This window comes from Taudactylus pleione, unplaced genomic scaffold, assembly GCF_031769625.1.
Source record: "Taudactylus pleione unplaced genomic scaffold, aTauple2 ptg000531l, whole genome shotgun sequence".
NCBI lineage: Eukaryota > Metazoa > Chordata > Amphibia > Anura > Myobatrachidae > Taudactylus > Taudactylus pleione.
In genome coordinates this window covers 1,062,501-1,086,633 of record NW_028284933.1, presented here as the reverse complement: position 1 = coordinate 1,086,633, position 24,133 = coordinate 1,062,501, and the positions used below count along the sequence as shown (strand labels likewise).

Sequence of the window (24,133 nt, the reverse complement as noted above, 5' to 3'; positions counted from 1 at the left end):
GGACCGACACGGCCGGGTCCCCCGGTAACACGGCGGGAGTCGCCGCTCCGTGTGACGGGGAACATGAGGTGACGCAGTTTCACAACACGGTTCGTGTTGTGAAACTGCGTCACCTCATGTTCCCCGTCACACGGAGAACCGCACAGTGCAGCCTCAGCGGCCACCTGCAACAGGATTTATAACGTTGAAAGCCGCGTCCTAGAAAATGTCTCCCAATCTGCGCCTCAGAGTGTACGGGGCGGCCATTTTGTCGAAGACTAGCACCCGTTGGTCTGTACCGTCCTGAGCGCAGCCTGCCGAGCGGACAGAAGAGTGGGAATGACATGGAGGCTGCGCTGTCCTTCAGCCCGGAGTATGACGGGAGGGCAGCTGCGCAGGGGGTTCTGGGGGATGTAGTCCTGCTGGACCTCACCGCTCAGGCGGGTTATTTAAAGGTTTCTCTATTATAAAGTCACAGCCACAATGGGGTCTATTTACTAAGCAGTGTTAGGAGACGGAGTGAACCCTTTATTCCACTATGTGATGTCAGTCTGCTATTCCCACGTATTGCACAGCTAGGGTTGAGCAAACGGTGGTCATGCATCCATTTTTCTGATCCACGCGGGATCGCCGTAACTTCTTATAATGCAGAGGAAGATCGGGGTAAATTCTCATCTGGTCTAGACTTGTTTCAGCATTGCGCATATGTGTACTGCTGAAGGCAGATTCCCGATTTTCGTGAATCTGCACGTGCACAGGACCCATTCTGCGAGTGTGCAGAATTGGTCCTGCGTGATTTCAGGTAGGGCAGTACGGGGTCGGCCGGTGTTCCCGGAAATGGTGGCATCTCAGCCCCGTTTTTCGGGAGTGGCAAGGCCAAGGGACTGCATCTACGGACGCAATTTCCTGGTCTTGCAAGTCGGCCAGCCTGTGTAAGCCTACTCAGCTGGCTGGTGGCCTAGCGCCAGCCACTATTGCGACCTCGGTCGCAGTGTTGGGATCGCAAATGCAGCAGGGGGTGTGCAGCTTTGCAATTCCGTCCAAAGTGGAATCACCCCCTTAGAACGATATTAATTTGCGTATGCGCTGTTAGGGGGTCATGAAAGGATTGCGCTTTCTCAGTTAAAATATATATGTATGTATAATATACAGTATATATATATATATATATGTATACTAGACAGCACTCCAAACCAGCAAACATCTGTAGTGCAGGGTCCGTAAACAAGTAGTATACCACACTCACCCCCTCCTCAGAGAAGAATGCAGGACCAGCACTCGGGATAATCAGCAAAGAGAGTATTAAAGTTCCATCATGAACAAAAGTGTACAAAACGGAAACAGAGGCCTCTGCTGCCGTTTTGTACACTTTGGGCCTGATTCATTACGGATCACAATTGCGACCGCAGCTCCGTAATCGCACGCAGGTCTGCTGTGGAAATATAATGAATGCAAACGCAAAGCCGTCACAGACCAACATAAACAACTACAGCGGGTCAGACCTTACTAAGAAATTGCAAACCTCTGCATTAGGGGTGTGCACCGGCCACTTTTCGTGTTTTGTGTTTTGGTTTTGGATCTGGATCTTTCTTCGTGTTTTGGATCTGGATTGGTTTTGCCAAAACCACCCTTCCGTGTTTTGGGTTCTGGGTTTTGTGTTTTGGATCTGTATTTTTTTTTTAAAAAGCATAAAAACAGCTAAAATCACAGAATTTGTTGGTTTCTCTGCTCCTATGCTATTATTAACCTCAATAACCTTAATTTCCACTCATTTCCAGTCTATTCTGAACACCTCACACCTCACAATAGTGTTTTCATGTCCAAAAGGTTGCACCGAGGTAGCTGGATGACTATGCTAAGCGACACGAGTGGGCGGCACAAACACGTGACCCATCTAGGAGTGACACTGCAGTGGCAGACAGGATGGCAGTTAGAAAAACTAGGCCCCAAACTGTACATAATGCAAAGAAAAAAAAGAAGTGCAAGATGGAATTGTCCTTGGGCCCTCCCACCCACCCTTATGTTGTATAAACAGGACATGCACACTTTAACAAATCAATCATTTCAGCGCCAGGGTCTGCCACACAACTGTGGCTGAAATGATTGGTTCGTTTGGGCCCCCACAAAACAAGCTGGAAATTAATGTGTCCCTGCACAAACTGGCTCTACGGTGGCAAGATGTCATCCTCATCCTCCTCATCCACCGATTCCTCACCCTCTTCAGTGTGTACATCCTCATCCTCACAAAGTATTAACTCGTCCCCACTTGAATCCACCACCACAGGTCCCTCTGTACCTTCTGGAGGCTGGTCTCCCTGGAAGAGCTGATAATTCATTTTGATGAACATCATCTTCTCCACATTCTGTGGAAGCAACCTCCTACGCCTTTCGCTGACAAGGTTCCCGGCTGCACTAAACACTCTTTCGGAGTACACACTGGAGGGGGGGCAACTCAGGTAAAATAGAGCCAGCTTGTACAGGGGCCTCCAAATTGCCTCTTTTTCCTGCCAGTACAGGTATGGACTGTCTGACATGCCTACTTGGATGCTGTCACCGATGTAATCCTCCACCATTCTGTCAATGGTGACAGTATCATATGCAGTGACAGTAGACATGTCAGAAATTGTTGCCAGGTCCTTCAGTCCAGACCAGATGTCCAAACTTGGTCCTGCCTGCCCTGCATCACCGCCAGCGGGTTGCTTAGGATACCTAAGTTTTTTCCTGGCAGCCCCAGTTGCGGGAGAAAATGAAGAAGGAGCCGTTGACGTGTCACGTTCCGCTTCAGCTGACAGTGTGTTCACCAGCAGGTCTTTGCACCTCTGCAGGCTTGTGTCGGCCGGAAAGAGAGACACCACATAGGCTTTAAACCTAGGATCAAGCACGGTGGCCAAAATGTAGTGGTCTGATTTCAACAGATTGACCACCCTGGAATCCTGGCAAAGCGAATGAAGGGCTTCATCCACAAGTCCCACATGCCGAGCGGAATCGCTCCGTCTTAGCTCCTCCTTCACTTTCTCCAGCTGCTTCTGCAAAAGCCTGATGAGGGGAATGACCTGACTCAAGCTGGCTGTGTCTGAACTGACTTCACGTGTGGCAAGTTCGAAGGGCTGGAGAACCTTGCACAACACGGAAATCATTCTCCACTGCGCTTGAGTCAGGTGCATACCCCCTCCTTTGCCTATGTCATAGGTGGATGTATAGGCTTGTATGGCCTTTTGCTGCTCCTCCATCCTCTGAAGCATATAGAGGGTTGAGTTCCACCGCGTCACAACCTCTTGCTTCAGGTGATGGCGGGGCAGGTTCAAGAGTGTTTGCTGGCGCTCCAGTCTTCGGCACGCAGTCGCTGAATGGCGAAAGTGGCCAGAAATTTTTCGGGCCACCCAAAGCGTCTCCTGCACGCCCCTGTCGCTTTTCAGAAAATTCTGCACCACCAAGTTTATTGTGTGAGCAAAACATGGGACGTGCTGGAATTTGCCCAGATGTAATGCCCGCACAATATTGGTGGCGTTGTCAGATATCACAAATCCCCAGGAGAGTCTAAGTGGGGTAAGCCACTGGGCGATGATTTCCCTCAGTTTCTCTAAGAGGTTGTCGGCGGTGTGCCTCTTACTGAAACCGGTGATACACAGCGTAGCCTGCCTTGTAACGAGCTGGCGTTTCTGAGATGCTGCTACTGGTGACGCTGCTGCTGTTGCTGCGTAAGGTGATACATCTACCCAGTGGGCTGTCACAGTCATATAGTCCTTAGTCTGCCCTGTTCCACTTGTCCACATGTCCGTGGTTAAGTGGACATTGTGTACAACGGCATTTTTCAGGACACTGAGGACACTTTTTCTGACGTTTCTGTACAGTCTCGGTATCGCCTGCCTAGTGAAGTGGAATCTAGACGGGATTTGGAACCGGGGACACACTACCTCCATCAATTGTCTAAATCCCACTGCACTAATGGCGGATACCGGACGCACGTCTAACACCAACATAGCAGTCAAGGCCTCAGTTATACGTTTTGCTTCAGGATGACTGCTGTCGTACTTCATCCTCCTCGCTAAGGACTGTTGGAGGGTCAATTGTTTAGTAAAAGTAGTGGTGTTCCTACTTCCTCTCTGGGATGATGAACGACTCCCAGCAGCAGCAGCAACAGCAGCAGCGGCAGCAGTAGGCGTAGCAATGCAGGATCCTCCGGAGGAATCCCGGATAGGAGAGTCAGTCATGCCAGTGATATGGCCTGCAGGACTACTTCCGATCCTGACTAAGGAGGAAATTGACGAGGAGGGAGTTGACGGTGTGGTTTGCAGGCGCTTGGATACAACAGGACAACGGGATTTAGGTGTCCCTGGACTGCTTACGGTCTGAGCCAAAGTTTCTGAACTTGACAGTAACTTTTTATGAACGCGCTGCAGGTGCCGTATAAGGGAGGATGTTCCTAGGTGGTTGACGTCCCTACCCCTACTTATTTCACCTTTACATATGGTACATATGGCAAGACAGTTGTTGTCCGGATTTGGATAGAAATATTGCCAGACCAAAGAGGTGGAATGTTTGGTCTTCTGCCCAGGCATGACCGTGATGGGCTTTTTCATCCCACGGACAACAACTGTCTCCCCCGGAGCCTGATTTAAACAAACCACATCACCATCAGAATCCTCCTCGCCAACTTCCTCCTCAGCGCCAGCTACACCAGTATCCTCATCCTGTTGTACTTCAACAGTGACATCTTCAATTTGCATATCAGCAAGTGGACTGTGGGTGCTCCTTTCAGCACTTGCAGGGGGCGTGCAAATGGTGGAAAGAGCCACCTCTTCCCGTCCAGTGCTGGGAAGGTCAGGCATCGCAACCACCACCACACTTGGACTCTCCTTGGGGATTTGTGATATCTTCTTAGAAAGCACAGTTCTTCGCTGTGCTTTTGCCAGCTTAACTCTTTTGATTTTTTTAGTGGGAGGAGTGCTTCCATCGTCATGTGAAGCTGAACCACTAGTCATGAACATACTAGGGATCGACCTTAGCCGTTCCTTGCCACTCCGTGTCGTAAATGGCATATTGGCAAGTTTACGTTTCTCTTCAGCTGATTTAAATGTCTTTTTCAAGGTCATTTTCCTGAACTTTGCCATTTGGGATTGTATGTGCCCTCTACTATGACATTGGGCATCGGCCTTGGCAGACGACGTTGATGGCATGTTATCGTCTATGTCATGACTAGTGGCAGCAGCTTCAGCACTAGGAGGAAGTGGTTCTTGATCTTTCTCTATTTTATTTTTATCGGAGAAAGTTTGGTCCTCCATTTATGTTATATCGATTTGATATATACGTGCGGCTAAACACAGAAAATAATTTTTTTTTTGGTTTGGACTGGAGTGTACTTTGTGGGTTACAGCACCCTTTAACGGTCAAGCCAGCCGGCCCTTTACTTATGACACAGGCGCACTCTTGGCACTACTTTGTTGATGCACGTGCGGCTACTGCGCACACAATTCACAAACACAGAAAATAATTTTTTTTTGGTTTGGACTGGAGTGTACTTTGGGGGTTACAGCACCCTTTAACGGTCAAGCCAGCCGGCCCTTTACTTATGACACAGGCGCACGCTTGGCACTACTTTGTTGATGCACGTGCGGCTACTGCGCACACAATTCACAAACACAGAAAATAATTTTTTTTTGGTTTGGACTGGAGTGTACTTTCGGGGGTTACAGCACCCTTTAACGGTCAAGCCAGCCGGCCCTTTACTTATGACACAGGCGCACGCTTGGCACTACTTTGTTGATGCACGTGCGGCTACTGCGCACACAATTCACAAACACAGAAAATAATTTTTTTTTGGTTTGGACTGGAGTGTACTTTCGGGGGTTACAGCACCCTTTAACGGTCAAGCCAGCCGGCCCTTTACTTATGACACAGGCGCACGCTTGGCACTACTTTGTTGATGCACGTGCGGCTACTGCGCACACAATTCACAAACACAGAAAATAATTTTTTTTTAGGTTTGGACTGGAGTGTACTTTCGGGGGTTACAGCACCCTTAACGGTCAAGCCAGCCGGCCCTTTACTTATGACACAGGCGCACGCTTGGCACTACTTTGTTGATGCACGTGCGGCTACTGCGCACACAATTCACAAACACAGAAAATAATTTTTTTTTTGGTTTGGACTGGAGTGTACTTTCGGGGGTTACAGCACCCTTTAACGGTCAAGCCAGCCGGCCCTTTACTTATGACACAGGCGCACGCTTGGCACTACTTTGTTGATGCACGTGCGGCTACTGCGCACACAATTCACAAACACAGAAAATAATTTTTTTTTGGTTTGGACTGGAGTGTACTTTCGGGGGTTACAGCACCCTTTAACGGTCAAGCCAGCCGGCCCTTTACTTATGACACAGGCGCACGCTTGGCACTACTTTGTTGATGCACGTGCGGCTACTGCGCACACAATTCACAAACACAGAATATAATTTTTTTTTGGTTTGGACTGGAGTGTACTTTCGGGGGTTACAGCACCCTTTAACGGTCAAGCCAGCCGGCCCTTTACTTATGACACAGGCGCACGCTTGGCACTACTTTGTTGATGCACGTGCGGCTACTGCGCACACAATTCACAAACACAGAAAATAATTTTTTTTTGGTTTGGACTGGAGTGTACTTTCGGGGGTTACAGCACCCTTTAACGGTCAAGCCAGCCGGCCCTTTACTTATGACACAGGCGCACTCTTGGCACTACTTTGTTGATGCACGTGCGGCTACTGCGCACACAATTCACAAACACAGAAAATAATTTTTTTTTAGGTTTGGACTGGAGTGTACTTTCGGGGGTTACAGCACCCTTAACGGTCAAGCCAGCCGGCCCTTTACTTATGACACAGGCGCACGCTTGGCACTACTTTGTTGATGCACGTGCGGCTACTGCGCACACAATTCACAAACACAGAAAATAATTTTTTTTTGGTTTGGACTGGAGTGTACTTTCGGAGGTTACAGCACCCTTTAACGGTCAAGCCAGCCGGCCCTTTACTTATGACACAGGCGCACGCTTGGCACTACTTTGTTGATGCACGTGCGGCTACTGCGCACACAATTCACAAACACAGAAAATAATTTTTTTTTAGGTTTGGACTGGAGTGTACTTTCGGGGGTTACAGCACCCTTAACGGTCAAGCCAGCCGGCCCTTTACTTATGACACAGGCGCACGCTTGGCACTACTTTGTTGATGCACGTGCGGCTACTGCGCACACAATTCACAAACACAGAAAATAATTTTTTTTTTGGTTTGGACTGGAGTGTACTTTCGGGGGTTACAGCACCCTTAACGGTCAAGCCAGCCGGCCCTTTACTTATGACACAGGCGCACGCTTGGCACTACTTTGTTGATGCACGTGCGGCTACTGCGCACACAATTCACAAACACAGAAAATAATTTTTTTTTAGGTTTGGACTGGAGTGTACTTTCAGGGGTTACAGCACCCTTAACGGTCAAGCCAGCCGGCCCTTTACTTATGACACAGGCGCACGCTTGGCACTACTTTGTTGATGCACGTGCGGCTACTGCGCACACAATTCACAAACACAGAAAATAATTTTTTTTTGGTTTGGACTGGAGTGTACTTTCGGGGGTTACAGCACCCTTTAACGGTCAAGCCAGCTGGCCCTTTACTTATGACACAGGCGCACGCTTGGCACTACTTTGTTGATGCACATGCGGCTACTGCGCACACAATTCACAAACACAGAAAATAATTTTTTTTTAGGTTTGGACTGGAGTGTACTTTCGGGGGTTACAGCACCCTTAACGGTCAAGCCAGCCGGCCCTTTACTTATGACACAGGCGCACGTTTGGCACTACTTTGTTGATGCACGTGCGGCTACTGCGCACACAATTCACAAACACAGAAAATAATTTTTTTTTTGGTTTGGACTGGAGTGTACTTTCGGGGGTTACAGCACCCTTAACGATCAAGCCAGCCGGCCCTTTACTTATGACACAGGCGCACGCTTGGCACTACTTTGTTGATGCACGTGCGGCTACTGCGCACACAATTCACAAACACAGAAAATAATTTTTTTTTGGTTTGGACTGGAGTGTACTTTCGGGGGTTACAGCACCCTTTAACGGTCAAGCCAGCCGGCCCTTTACTTATGACACAGGCGCACGCTTGGCACTACTTTGTTGATGCACGTGCGGCTACTGCGCACACAATTCACAAACACAGAAAATATATTATTTTTTTAGCACTTGGGGGGAGCACCCCTGATGGACAGAGCACCCCCTGGACAACACTACAGCACCCCTTTAGGACTGGGACACTGCACAGGACTTTGGAGTGGACACAGCCCCTATGGAGAACTGACTGCACAACACAGTCCAGCCAGCCCCTATGGACTTTGAAGTAGTGGACACAGCCCCTATTAACAACAGCAGCACAGCACAACACAGCCAGCCCCTATGGACTTTGAAGTAGTGGACAACAGCAGCACTACACTACACTACACAGCACTAACTCCCACCCTCCCTCTTCACTGTCCACAGCCGAGTGAGAAAATGGCGCCGACGCGGGTACCTTATATAGGATCCAAAACCCGCGAGACTCGGAAGGCGGGATGATGACGTTTTGCCTCGATGTCAGATCCGAGTCAGGCGGGAAAAGTCGAGCCTGACTCGGATCGGACTCGGATCGGGGGGGTTCGGATTTCAGAAATCCGAACCCGCTCACCCCTACTCTGCATACAGTGAGTATCGTCGCAGTGGCTAGTTTATGCACGCCCAAGTAACAGTGTTCAAACGGACAGACACGCCTGCGTTTCACCGTCCACCTGTCACCCCCCCCAAATGCTTACTGCCTCTCTATAGCTCTGCGATGGCTCTCTGTGATCGCAATGATACCTCCGCTCACTGCGATGCATGCACAGTACACAACAATCGACCGTCTGCGTACGCTTTAGCAGTTGCGATCCGTAGTGAATCAAGCCCTTTGTTCGTGGTGAAACTTTAATAAATCTACTCTCTTTGCTGATTATCCTGAGTGCTGGTCCTGCATTCTTCTCTGAGGAGGGGTGAGTGTGATATAAAGCTATACAGAGATATATATGTAGTGAAATAATGCCGGCACTCCACAATAAAGGGATACTTGCCTGGGTGCCCTCTAATGGTCAAAATGCCAAAATACATAAACGTTCTTGATAAAAGTCGTCCTGACTGAAAGGCTGAACATTGACCCATTGGAGTCGTGAGTCTCATTTATATAAGTCCTGCGAGTGCTGCTGTTTTTCCGTTTATGAGATATAGATATATATACACACTGGGGACTAGGTAAATATGTTGCTACTTCCTTGATTTTATTACAAACGTCCCATCTCCTGTATCAGTCCTAAAATTGTGCTGTATCGGGTATGAAATAAATTCGATTCTTTTTTTTTTCCTCTTTAAAAGATCTAAGATAGCCGCGTTAGATTTTGCAGCCACATTGAATATGCCTCACTGAGTGGAAATAGTATCAGTCTCCAATATGTCTAGCAGTGATCCAAAGTTACTGAATGAGGCAAGTGTGAAATACAATGTTATTCCAGTGGTAATGAGGCTGATTCCACCGGTGACTAATGCAAGCTGGTCCTGGAGCGATTAAAGTTAGTAATTCAGGATAGCGTGAGCTCACCCGTGTGGAACTGTGGAGACCGTGGCCTTGGTCCTAATTGCCTGCGCAGGAACATGCTCTCAAATAGGAGTTCTTACCCGCTTACAGCGAGACCAGAGATGCGGCTTATATCACAGTGTAGTGGATGGACTGTTGAGCACGTTGCTGGAACTGTGGCTGTATAGAAAACTATGGTTGCACGTATCCTCAATGCGTTTCTCCGTCACATGGGGCAGCTTCTTCAGGCTTTCAATACTTTTCTCCTGAAGACGGTGATGTAGGCTAGTGAAGGAGAGAGGGGGCCTCAGAGGGGAGGAGATGACCTTGACTCAGACTAGTGATGTCACCACTTCTTGGCAGAGAAAGAGGCGGGCGCGAATGTGTCCAGGCCTGCTCTGCTGCTGGTCACATGAGAACTTACATTCCAGGGAGTGACCCCAAAGTTATGGTGGCAGTGTGGCCATAAGCCACAAGGCTGTAATTAATGTTATACAGAGGGAGAAGTCAGCCCCATCATGTCTTAGAAGAGAGGGGAATCACCAATGATCAAGGGGCTGTCCGCAAGAAGACCCATAACATGGGAGAAGGTGGACAAGCGCTGCTCAGCGCAGAGAGAACAAAATACTTTCACTTGTGGATAGATCACTTTTATTTATGTTTGGTGCAATTTTTTTATTGTAAGTGCAACAGTTGTTTTAAATGAATGTGCTTTTAAAAGGATAAATGCACCAGATCGGCTATCCACTTGTGTCCATTTCTAAATCTCTGGTATTCAGGGTACAGGATGCAGTTACCAGACCGGCAGATGGCTTGCTGCCCGTCTGAATCCAAACGGTAGAAGCCCGACATGGGACTTAAAATAGGCGTCGAAATACCGATACCTATTTTAATCCAGACGCCGTAATACAGACAAGATGCCAGCCCGAATGAGGTAAGCTGGGGGCGTGTTAGTTTGTAGCTGCGGGGAGGGAGTGTTAGGTTTAGGTAGCATAAGGGGGTGAGCGATAAGTTTTTATGGGGGGGGGTTAGGGTTAGGCACTACCGAGGGTGGGGGGGTTAGGGTTAGGCACTAAGGGGGGAGGGTTAGATTTAGGCACGAAGGGGTAGACTTAGGTTTAGGCACTAACAGGGAGGGTTAGGGTGCGGGGTGGGAAGATTAGGCTACAAGAAGGGAGGGTTAGAGGGAGAAGGGGGAGAGTAGGTATACTTACCCGACCCCTGTCGGCAAACCAACCATCAGGATGCCGCTGTCGGTATGTTTTGACAGGAGGCATCCCGACTGCCAGCATTTCATACCGATTCCCAGGGTACAACTGTGAGGATGGATCTGGATGAGTTTTTGAAAAGGATGGTCTTGACCATCGCGACCATCTTCCTGGCCGCTCGCTATAGCTGTGGGTGGTCACCCACAGCTATGCGAGCGGCCAGGAGGCCGCTCTAAAAAACAAGGCCGGCCCTGATTCAGAGCGAGTGCTCTGTCAGAGCGTCTGGCTCTGAATCAGAGCCTTAATTCCCACACTATGTAGGCAAAAGTGATTGGACATAGAACCACCAGAATACTGGCGCATGTACCAATTAGTGTTAAACTATTAATAATAGATATAAATATAAATAAGATACTGGAGTAATGCAGCCAAGTTGCAAACTCTGTGTATATTTGCAAAAATAATAAATATAGAAAAAAAACAAGGACTCAGCGCTTACACTCCAGTAAGCTCAATAAAGAATTATATGTGTTTAAAAAGTGTACTAAGGGTAATTAGCTAGCAATGAGATGTATAAAAATGAAACATTTATTAGCCAATACTAGTACATAAAAACAATAATCTAGACAATAAAAGAAAAATAATAACATTCAAAAAATACATAAACGCAAACAGTAAACCAATAATTGGACATGAGTGTACCCCAATTATTGGTATACCTGAACACTGTGCTCCTTGTTACAAATAATACAGAGAAATGTAGATCATAAGTAGCCTTGTGTTAAACTTTGATACAAAGTAAGTTCATGCTCCTGTGAGCTAGTGCTGCAACAGATAAATGTGGCTGGATATCCAGAGAGTCTTGATATAGGGAAAATATTTATGGAAATCATCCATAAATATTCATATGTACTAGTATTGGCTAATAAATGTTTAATTTTTATACATCTCACTGCTAGCTAATTATGCTTAGTACACTTTTTAAACACATCATTCTTTATTGCGCTTACTGGAGTGTAAGCGCTGAGTCCTTGTTTTTTTATAAAAGTGATTGGACACTGACACAAATAGATCAACAAGGTTTATTGATGTCAGTACTGTGTAGGACCACCACGTGCAGTGACCAACTGTGACACTAAGGAAGGTCGAGGCGGCCTAGAACACACCCGTCACTCCAATTCGTCCCTGAGGTTCTCAGTGGGGTTAAGATCTGGACTCTGAGCTGGCCAGTCCATCCGGGTTACCGAATTATCTATATACCAGTCCAGTGCCGCCATGGATACATGACAGGTGACATTGTCGTCCTGATAAAAACATTTGGAACTCGTGTGCAATAGTATGCATTTCGCACGAAGGTGTGCAATCACTTTTCTCTACATAGTATACATACTGTATGGTGTGGAAATTGTGTGATCACTGGAGGGATTTTATCATATTGAGAAATAATATGCCATATTTGCTGTCTTTTGCATTTACATATAAACTGGATGAAGCGAGAGTTGACATTAGGAACACGAGAAAAGACTCCATGGAAACACATGCAAAGTTATTATGATCCTTTATTTATATGGCGCCACAAGGGTTTCACTGTGGCTTACAAAGTACATAAGCAGAAGTAGTGCAAACAAAACAAAAAAAAGGGCATAAGACTTACTACATAAAACATCGCCGAACATGTGATACAAGATACAGTGTATAAACACTGCTGCAGGACATCTACATTATATGGACAATTTCTTGTGAATAGCAAGCATTATCACGTATTGAACTGTAAGGGGTATATTTACTAAGGTGCAGGTTTTTAGAAGTGGAGATGTTGCCCATAGCACCAATCAGATTCTATCTAACATTTATCTAGTACTGTACGTAATTGAAGATAATAGCTTGAATCTGATTGGTTGCTATGGCCAACACCTCCACTTCTAAAAACCCGCACTTTAGTAAATATATCCCTAAGATGGTCCAGCGAGTGTGAGCCTGAAACTCTCACTCCAGAACAAGCCAGCTAACTTAAGTGTGCAACCTGAATTAATGCAACATTTGCACCCTACGTACCTTTTTTCCATTTCACACTCAGCTATACTCCATACTTTCCCTCCCTCCCGGAATGGCCGTGAGTCTCCCAAATTTTGGGAGGCTCTACTGGTTGACCAGAAATGTGGCGAATCTCCCAGAACCCCCTCGCAGCCACCCGGTGCCGCCCACTTCTTGAGTGAAGTGGTCGTTCCGGGCGGGTTGAAGACGCGATTGATGCTGAATCGCATCATTGTGGGTACGCCCCCTGCAATGTAGTCTAAAAAGAGGGGGAAGTATAAGAAAACTTTTAAAAATCATAACCCCCCTAATAGTGTATTATGGAATTGTACTGTATGCTATTGCGGGTTGGAAACTATTTGCAGTGTTTCACCTTACTGTACTCTAGCACTACAGACACTACTTGTCACGGCTGCCGACACTTGAGACTCCTGGAGAGAGGCAGGTTTACTAGGCACAATAAACTGGGGTGGTCTTAGGAATGACCTTTCCATGAACCTCAGTGGCACAGGATAAAAGTAAAATAGAATTTATTCACAAAATAATTATAATCAGCAAGGTCTCATATAAAGTCTCAAACAGCACAGAGGTTCACATATGCAATAATATGTAGAGGAGAGAATCCCCAAATATATATATGCAGTCTTTAACATATAAGAACTAACGTGCTAGGGAACCCCGAGTACAGTATGAGGCAAACACCTCAGGATGGGATTGAGGACCTTTGCCAGGGTAGAACCCTGTAGTAATGGAAATCCGGTGCAGAGCGAGCCCTGCAGAATAATATAGTTCCGGGACAGGGCCGAGCCCTAAGGTTGAAGTGAAGATGAAGTAAACTTGAGCCTTGTGGTATAGTGAAGTCGGAGCAGGGTTAAGCCCTGTAAGGCGATGAGATTCCAGAACTGGGTTGAGCCTGCGACGTGGCTAGAGTTCGGAGCAGGGTTGAGCCCCGTGATGCGGAGAAGGTTGTAGCAGGGTTGAGCCCTGTGGTGTGAGGAGATTCCGGAACAGGGTTGAGCCCTGCGGCATGGCTAGGGTTCGGAGCGGGGTTGAGCCCCGTGATGCAGAGATGACACTGTAATGGTGCAGTTGACAACTGTAACAAGGATGAGTTCAATATCCACAGGAACGGAAAGACAACAGGCAAAGTAAATAGTGCAGCAAAATGGTGAAACCACAGTGATGGAGCAGTAAGCAATACTTAGGCAATAGGAATGCTGGGCTCTGTAGTGCAGCGGGTAACTGGCATCAGAAGTTCATCTGGAATATAACAAAGTCCACAGCAATCCACAGGCACAGTGGGGATCTGGCAGGAGTCCAAGAAAAGACCTGAAAGCAACATTGCACAGACACTGAAACACAGTTAGTGACAGGCTTTATACTAGAGGTCTGTGATCTATAGGAAGTTTCAGAACATGTGACCCAAATGGAATCAGGTTTGAAATAATGAACAATCTAGGAATCCCACAACCTGACGACACCTGAGAAACAAATTATCACTTAAACACTCTATCCCCTGAATGAGAAGCATGCCAGCATGCAGGATAGCTCCTCCAACGACCACAAAGGAACTTTGGCAAATTTAGTCTGTCTTTATGTACTGAAATAGTCGCAGTCCTGACACACTATAAATATACTACCCTATACAAAATTCCATTGTTGTTTGTAATATATTGTAATAATGTGTTACATGTCATACATACTTAACCTAATGAGCTATATGTAAAAAATGAGGCATAATTAAGAAATCATTTTGTTTCAAATTTGGGATGACTCGAGCATCAATTCACAAGCATTACATGTTATAAAATCAGCAATGTACACATAGCAACAAAGAAAGGCAGATAGTTGTTTGTTTAAAGTGCATGCAGTTCTACCTCCTGTGTGTAGACCATACCTGGGTGGTGGTGGTGGTGGTGTTAGTGATTAGGTAGTGCGTGGTGTGCAGGCTGTAGAAGAAATAGCCACTGTTCCTGGTATTCTTGATAATAGTTGGCTTCCAATGACCAGTACGCTGATTTTTAAATCCCTTAGTGCATTATTTTGTGACTCCTGCATCCTAATGTAAGATTCCTGAATACGTAAAAATTATTCCTGCATTCGGGGGTATGAGTACTTCATTCTATTAAGTGTTGACATTGGGCCTCAGTCAGGGTTATTCGCTAATTCTGCAGCCGCTGTATCGTTGTACCCAGCCGCTGTGCAAAATGGTGCAAAAGGTGCAGTAGGCGCCACAAGTAAAAAGATGCCCACTGCCGGAATTTGTGATCTGCTGCTGCATCTGAACATGCAGCATTGGATCAACTGCATGACCATGGGACATCTGAGTAACTAACCCCTTAGGTTACTCAGGGTGTCTGACAAAATCACACTGCCAAGGCCAGCGAAGCTGCATCCAAGGATGCAGCCACTGACTTCGGCACACCCAATATATGGGACCAACACGCCCCCTTTTTCTGGAACTCTCGCTGTTGCCACCACCAAATGCCAGCAGCATGTCGATCATGGCTTTTGAGGCACTGCGACCATCGTTGCTGGACCTGATCTGCACCTGTGTAGTGAAGCTCCTGCACAGATCTTCAATTATCAGAGACCAGCGACCTGCCCTGACGTATGGGTCGTAATGCGCATGTGCCAACCAGTCATTGTGGTCGGAAATCGAGCGCTCGCAAAATAGCGAGTGCCTGCTAACTTGAGTGACAGGATGAGGCGTTTGTGGGTGGCAACAGGGGAAGGTGCTTGAAAACGGGGAGTGGAGATCCGAACGCAGGCGTGCCAAATGGTCAAAACGGGCATTTTAAGGGTGTGCATAATTAACAAAGCAGCGTCATTGACCACGTCACTTGGTTGTTTCTTAGCCTGAACTGTTAGCATGATTGTGGTAGGAAAATCCAACCACAAGCACTGCGAGCAGTTCAGACGCCTTTCGATGTACTCGATTAATCTAATAAATAGCGGAGATGACGTAGGATGCGAGCGGCCAGGGGGCGTCTTTACAAAATAGCGAGCGCATGTTTCGTTCGCTCGCTCAGACATAGAGGCGTCAACAGACCGCAAAGAGCGAACGCTCAATTTAAATAGCCGGCCCCTTTTTCTGAACGAGCGAGCGCAAATAGCGTCCAGCTCTGAATCAGGCCCTAAGTCCGGCGGTTCAAATCCCGATGCCGGAGGACCAGCACAATGAGATCCCGACAGGGTAAGTATTTGTACTATTTCTAACCCCCCCTTTACACTAACCCTCCCTTAGTGGTGCCTAACCCTAACCTCCCCCCCTAATGCCCAACCCTAACCTCCTCCCGTAAGTGCCTAAACCTAATCCCCCTCCCTGTGTCCCTAAACCTAACCCTCTCCCCCCCTAATCCTCCCTTAGGGGTGCCTAACCCTAACCTCTCCCTCTAGTGCCTAACCCCAACCCCCCCATAAGGGCCTAAACCTAACCCCCCATCCCCGCAGCCTAAACCTAACCCTCCCGGGGGGGTGCCTAGCCCTAACCTCCCCCTAGGGGTGCCTGACCCCCTCCCCCTAGGCTGACCCTAACCCTCTCGGCAGGGGGTCTAACCCTAAGTCCCCCCCAGGAGCCCATAACCCCCCCCCGCAGCTGTCCGCACCGGCCACCTGGCTTACCTTAATTTGGTATGTCGGGCGTCGGGATAATGATAGGCGTCGGGATTTCGATGCCTATCATTAGTCCCTTGTCGGGATATGATAGTCATTAATCGACATTTCGACCTTCGGCTTCCTGACTACATACCCTTATAAGATTGCCTTGTAGACGACATTAGTAGTTTTTCCTCCTGACGTCAACATGAACAGATTTAGTTTGTACATGACACTCAAAGGGCCACGAAAAGTTGTCCATGAGAAAAACAGTCTCCACTTAGGTAAACTCAGGCAACGTTAAGTGTCTGTCATTGTGTTTCCTTTATTGTCTGGCCAAAGCAGACTCCTACCGGGAATTGGACTCGTTTGAAATTAAATAATAAAATTTCACACAAATGAAATAAAGGGAAAACCTAACATTTTGTATCAGTAAACAGGGCTTACATCACTTTTTTCTGGAGAAACCAGATAATAAGTATCCAACTCTACATGGTATAAAATCAAGTCCATCATTGTGATATATCTAATGGTTTAGGCAGCGTAAGCCAAGAAAGTTCTCGAACGTCCGTTTTGACTTGCTTCACCAAAATAGTCACTGCTCGGCTCCCTTTTGTCATACATTAATGTTTCATACACCTAAACCTTCCTCCACACATGCTCTATAGAATAGACTAGTGACAGCTGCATCAAAATCCATCCAGTGGTTCTCAAAGTCAACTCGAACAAACAGATGGATACCTACCAGGGACTTTATTTTATTGTATATATAGATAGATTGTACTTTTTATATATCTTTACAATTTCTCTTTTGCCCACAAGATGTCAGCAGAGTCTTACTATGTATGCATTTGTGACAAATATCACATTGAAACATACAGGAAAAAATACTCAATAAATGTACTTAACCTACAATATTTACTGAGATATTTTAATATATATATTATTAATTTAGAGCATTAGTAGTAGTAGGTAACAGGTTGCACAAGCAATAAAATGAGAAGCATGATAATTACAGACAGGCAGAATAAAAATATAGATTCATTTTCAAACAAATCACATGGCAGACAGCAGAATTCAGCATAAGACATAAAAGACAGGTAAAACAGATGTTAACATAAAAGTGATACAGAATAAAACAAAAGGATGCAGCTTGACCAAAATGCATACAGAGCCAATTCATCATAACACATGACAGGGACACAAGGAAGACAGAGAAAGGACAGATGTGAGGCGTAAGAGACCTTGACCATGGAAGCTTACATTCTAAAGGCAGGGGGTATTAAGAGACATATCGGGGTTTGTATACTAGTAAAACACGGCCAGTAAAAGCACTGCCCTTTTAAATATCAGGTCACACCTACAGCCACAAGGTCACACCTACGGCCTCCTTCATCTGTGGGGATCTGAGTCCTGGATGACAATGGCAGTTTCTGTAACTGGCTGCAAGTAGGAAGGTAGGTGGCCAACAGGAAAGCCCAAGAGAGTGGTAATAACAGAGTTTTACTTGGGTGATCTCCAGGTTCTTTCCCAGCCCCTCTTTGCTTCTCTAAATCCAAATCAAATTAACTTGAAAATCTTTACACAGACAAATGCGTATACATTCATGGTGTACAGAAACGTATATATCTCAACCAAACAAATTTATGTACTGTATACAGTATTCAACTATAAATGAGCCACAATCTAGCTTGTCTGTAAATGATTTGTTGTTTGCTAGTACTGCTAGTGCAGGTGGTATATGGGACATCGAATATTTCTTACAAGATTTACAACAATTCTGTTTTGAGCGGTCATCAAATGTTATTTTGGGGATCTTCTTAGATGACTGGCAGACGTCCTGCTTTCAGAAGTGGTAATTTGGTGGCAGGCAGGGAGATCACTCACTGAAAAAAGAAATTAATACAAAATCATAACGAGCAAGCTGACAAGCCAGGCTGAGATCTCATATAGGCGACCAAGAAGGCTCATTTACAGTGGCATCACTGGGGTAGATGACACCCAGCGCGACAAATAAAACCCATAGATGCACATTCAGACTGGGGGGGGCGAATGGGGAAGGAGCGTGGCCTCACTCCCAGAGATGCCGGGCTGCCACCAGAGACTCCCCGCACTGCTGGCTCCTCCTCAGTGATCATGAGCCAGGCGCTGCACCATAACCTCACAGTGCAGAGCTCGGCTCCAGGTCAATCAGGAGGAGCTGGCATTTTGGTCTTGCATACTCAGAGGATGACAGCCGGTGCGGTGTGCACCCCCCTAGTGGTGCCACTGCTCATTTACTGTATGTGAAATGTGCAATCTGTGAGGTATATAGAGCACAGCAGTGGGTGTCCTAGCCATTCTGATTGGGAAGCTAATCCAATGGGACTTAGACAATTTTTGCACTGAAAATGAGGAGTCCAATTATGAGGAAGCAGGATCATGTTGACTAGCGACTAACAAAGGGACTCCATCCACAGGTTGTCCAGCACAATTGTGTGAGTTCCTGGAAGAGCCAGGGGTGGGTTTGGCAATACAGAAGAGAGCTGCAGTGCTGCAGACCTTATTAAAATTCCCTGTATGTCCCCCAGTCCCGGTAGTTCCAGTCATTTAGGCTGCCTACAGTGGACTGCGGGGGAACAATGGTAAGTTGCTGAGGGTGGAGCCTGGTCTTGCAAACATACAATTTTGTTATTTCTCATTGCAAGGGCTACGGCAACGCAGATAGTCTGTCTCTGCAACAAGTACTGTACCAGACCCTCCATCATATTCACCCGACTTGTGGGACTTTCCCAATACCGGAACAAGAGTTCTCTCCCTGGATTTAAACAGTGGGATGTGGTAAACTAACCAGGGGAGACCTGTTGTTTAGTTCAGTTCTTTGATAACAACATAATAGCATTACGTGTGCTATTTATAATTTTTTCATAGCTGGATAAATACTGTATTTTCACAAATACAGGAAGCAATTTATGGTTGCTATAATCATTTATTAAATGAGGCTATTGCACATGGATGGTAATAGTAATACTTATTCTTATTGACTTGTATGGATAGAGAACAAGTTAACAGAATTCAAACAGTTTAAAACGTTACTGTAATGCAATGTATAATGATGCCTAGCTATAGTAGTGCCTAATGTAGGGCCTGATCCAGGGGTGGACCCTAATGCACACGCGGCTTCCATCTGTTTGTTAGATTTAAGCAAATAAGTAAATACTAGTGTCAGCCTCCCCCTTGTGTACTAGCGTGCGATGGACCGTGCAAGCTCTGAGACGCTCACTAATAATGCCCGTAGACAATGCAACTCCGCCGTCAGTTGTAACAATCCACTATATGCGCCCCATCATATGCACCATCCACACTTGCGTCGGCTTATGGGATGCTCAGTGATTCCTTCTTAAATCCCTCTCAACATGGCTCTGTGGCTGTGGATCTTCATATGGGAATGCAGCTACGATCACTGACACGCCCGTGACACTCCCATAAGATGCCATTTTTTTGTGTTCACTTCAGGCCGCCTCCCAGTCACCACCCAGGAATGCTCCATGCCGCTGCCAGCTGAAATGGTACCACTCAGTGGTACCATACGCAGTGGGGGGTTCCCAGGACTTTTCACACGTGCACAGCAGCAAATAATCGCTCAAATGTGCAAATATCTGCACTGCGTCCACCTCTGAATTAGGCCCTTAATTACATAAACTTGCATTAAAATACATTTGTGTTGTAACAAATATAATTTTGTGATAATAAAAAAAAAACTTTTGAAATTCCTTTTTTATGTAGTATCCCCATCCCGAAATGAGCAGTGGGCCTGATACAGAGGGGATGTAGTTAAAAGACCGACAGCCAGGAAGCCGTATGCGAAAATGCCAGTGACTAAAACCCGACTCGGCTTTCCGAACAATGGTAAGCCGGCCACTGTTAGCTCATAGCCACGCGCGGGCGGGGGGGGGGTTAGGTTTAGGCAACCCTAGGGGGACAGGGTTAGGACTCCCCCACGGAGAGGGTTAGGGTTATGCTAGGGGGAGATGGGTTTAGGGTTAGGCACCACACCTCCGGGGAGGGTTAGGTTTAGGGTGCGGGAAGGGGGTTTAGGGCTAGGCACCACCGGGGGGAGAGTTAGGGTTAGGCACCACCAAGAGAGGGTTAAGGTTAAGGGGGAGAAGGGTAGGGTTACATACTTACGTGCCACTGCCAGGATCTCTAACGAGCGGGATTCTGGCGGCGGGACTACATACCCATTCCCTCAGCAATGTACGCTAATGTAATCACATCTGTGGTTTTGCATGTAACAGCTGCGAAAATATGCTAATGTTTCCAATGTATACCCGAGCATAGGGACGCCCACTGCTGCCTTCTCATGCGTCCAATGTCACAGAGCCTATGCGGCAAACCTGACCTGCGCAAACACCGCGTCTCTCCTGACCCGCAGAGAGCTCTCATGCTGCTACTGCAATCGCAATAACTAATTTATGCACACCAATGAAATGGCGTTTAAATGTTCAGGCACGCCTGCCTTTGCCTAGTCACCCCCCAACCCCTGTTACCTCCCCCAAATGCTGACTACCTGGCACTCACTTTGCAAATGAATCCTCTGTGTGAGCTTAATCGCTTACACGCATGTGCAATGGCAGGCAACAATTCCATCAGCGGAAATATCGGCATTGCATACATCTCGGAATCAGGCCCAGTGTCAGGAGCGACTTTTCTTAATAGCCCACTAGATTGCTGCTGAGTGTGTCTCCTACCTCCTAGTTTGCATGTAATGTCACTGACATAAGAGAGTCATGTGAATAGGGCATAGTAAAAATAGATGTAAGTAAACATGTAAGAAATAAAGGACTTTGAAAGAAGAAACTTTGAATTTAGTTTGTGCCCGATCCGCCCTGACATGGACCTAGGAGGCGCTAGATTAGATATTAAGCTCTTTCGGTTCTAACCTCTCTCACTTTGCGGGCAACGGCAAAAACTGTTGTCACCCGGTCTAGAAGGTGACAAGTCGGTTCTTTCTCCAGGTACTGATAATGTTCAATAATGTATCCCTCATCACTCAGGGCATCTTTTAAATCATCGTCATCATAGGTTAAGAAATGATACTTGTGCCCCCCCATAGTGACATAGCTCGTGTTGATGCCTCCGTACAGTAAGAGATATCCTCCCAGTTTAATTAAAGAAGATATTTTTTTTAAGTTCCTGCAGTAAGTATCCTGGTCCTCGCTAATCATGTCCAGCACCCACAAGCTCATCACGCAGTCCACTTTTGGCAGCACTAGAGGATCTGTGGGGTTATCTTTGCTGAAGTCACATTTTCCAATATGTTTAATCTTACTTCTCAGCGAGTCTTCTCTATCTTCCCATCCATCGCTGAAAAACAGACGTAAGCATGTTTCCTGTACAGGTAACTAAAGAGACCAATATTAGGAGTATAGTCAAAATAAAATCACAGTTGATACGAAATCACTGCACAATGCTATATTTTTATTTGATATAGTTGAATCTATTTGTAACCGCTTTGCTGCTAAAGGTTTTCTTACCCCTGTGCTGATCCTATGTTTTCATTTTTTGAAATCATCACATTCCATCAATATCGGTAATTATTTATACAGTACCCACACAAATTATACCTTGGTTTTGTTTGTTTCAGAAAACATTTTTTCCTTCTAGTTCTAATGATTTTTTTTTATAAAATATTATCAAAATGTCCCAAAAAAAAAAGCTCCACAAAGTAATACTTTATGTTTTTGCTTTGGCCTTATTCAAACTTTCCTACAATAGCAAACAGCAGCATTCTGCAGGCAGGTTTTTATAGCAAAGTCTGTACTCGGAAATCGTAATGCTTTTCTTCTTGCTAATTTTGAGACGTTTTGATTTAAACGTATAAAGGGCTTAATTCTGTGTCGCACGCAGCTCTGTATGCGGCCTCATATAGCAAATATCAGCAGACTGCACGTGTGCAGTAGTGTATTTACGCTTCTTTGCATAGCTCCGGGTGATTCTGAGTCTCTCTTGTGTGGACGTCAGCTGGGTGGCAATGTTGCAGTAACTTGCAAGAGATCTGTCTCATGGGAGTGTTGAGGGTATGTAGCTAAAGTCTCATGCTATTCTGAGGTGCACGTACAGCGAAGGGAAGACGGTCTGTGACTGATCTATCCCACCCTTCAGTCTGTCTGGTCCTGCCCCCTCTGTTCTGGAATCTATCCAATGTTGTAGCCTTAAGCTGCATACACACGCAGCGATTAGACGATAACGATATCATTGTCTGATCGTCCTGCGCCCTCCCTGGTGTGCTGGATGATCGATATCGATCATCCAGCACACCACCAACAAGCCAACGACTATAACGACCCGCGATCAACTATCGTGAGTCCCTATAGTAAACTGGTCGATATCAACCAAGTTGACCTGCATGCACGGGCGATGGACGATATAGCTATCGTCCATACGTGCTCGGGCATCGCTGGTCGATGGTGAGTTGGTTGGAACCATTTAAATGACCGATTTGAATGATAATGATATCGTTATCATTCAAATCGCTTATATATATCGCTACGTGTGTACACACCATTCCGCTGTTCATATATTTAGTCCTCTAATTCAGTTGAAACTCTAATTCAGTTCAAACTTGGTCCTCAGGACTCCTTGCAGGAGCACAGGTGTATTCATTACTCACTGACACATTTTAATAGGTCCACGGGTGGAGCTAATTATTTAACTTGTGATTCTGTGAGGAGACCTAGAAAACATGCACTGAGGACCGAGTTTGAGAACTCGTGCTCTAATTTAACATATTAACAATTTATAAAAAAAAAATTGTGTTCTTTTTGTTTATGATATTTTGTCAGTGGTAATACTGTATACTGCATTAATGCCCAAAGCGTCAGAATAGAAGTTGTAAACAAATAAAGGACACCAAACCTGCTTCCAGTTGACTCTGCCAATACTGCTAAGGCATGAGTCCAGTCATAGGCGTCTGTATCTTTATTCCTCCATTTTTCCAGTTCCTTGATGCAAAGGTCACTGAATTCTAGGACTGTAATCTCTTCCAAGAATTCACAGATGGGAAGGAGTTGAAATATTATGGGTCCAAAACTGATAAGCGATTTTCCTGCAGCACAACCTAAAAATAGAGACACACCCTTGTAGTATTTTATTATCGACCTTTATTTTAGGTACCGATAAGTTTCCCATTTGTTTTATTTTGCCTCTGTGATTTGGTTTTCATCTTGTTTAAAACCAAAACGGCTACCTCCGCTTTTTTCAGTGCCATGCAATGCCCTCTGGTCCACACCTAGTTGGTGATGGGTTCATCTACAGCAAGATATGTCCCAAAACAAAGCACCAGGCTATGACAGAACTACGGTAGGCTTCAAATCATTGATTGGCCAGCACTGTCTCCAAACTGTAACTCCATTGAGCTTTTTTGGGATGAACTTGAGAGAAGAATGAAAGCAAAGCAATGTGCAGGTGCCACACATTTATGGGAACTTTTGCAACAGTGTTGGGAAGAACTTCCCGAATAATAATTGATTGCTTCCCAACCATCCAAGAAAAATTTAGTGATGAACAATGCCTTTTCCAGCATGATGGAGCACCATCATGAGGAAAAAGTGATCACTAAGTAACTTGGGGAAGAAACCATAAAAATTTTGAGTCCATGGCCAGGAAACTCCCCAGACCTTAATCCCATTGAGAATTTGTGGTCGATCCTCAAGA

The 24,133-nt window shown here is 46.0% G+C and overlaps 1 protein-coding gene across 1 annotated transcript in view; it reads right to left on the bottom strand.

Annotated features, from left to right (window-relative positions):
• Positions 1 to 9,733: 9,733 nt before the first annotated feature.
• LOC148501166 (nicotinamide N-methyltransferase-like) overlaps positions 9,734 to 24,133 on the bottom strand; it is a 23,231-nt gene continuing 8,831 nt past the window's right edge. The window contains exons 2-6 of the mRNA XM_088450857.1: positions 23,336 to 23,537; positions 21,361 to 21,784; positions 17,819 to 17,987; positions 12,863 to 13,100; positions 9,734 to 9,884 (exon numbers count right to left, since the gene is read on the bottom strand). Of these exons, the coding sequence (XP_088306983.1) occupies positions 9,734 to 9,884; positions 12,863 to 13,100; positions 17,819 to 17,987; positions 21,361 to 21,784; positions 23,336 to 23,537 (1,184 nt within the window). The remainder of the gene's footprint in view (positions 9,885 to 12,862; positions 13,101 to 17,818; positions 17,988 to 21,360; positions 21,785 to 23,335; positions 23,538 to 24,133) is intronic.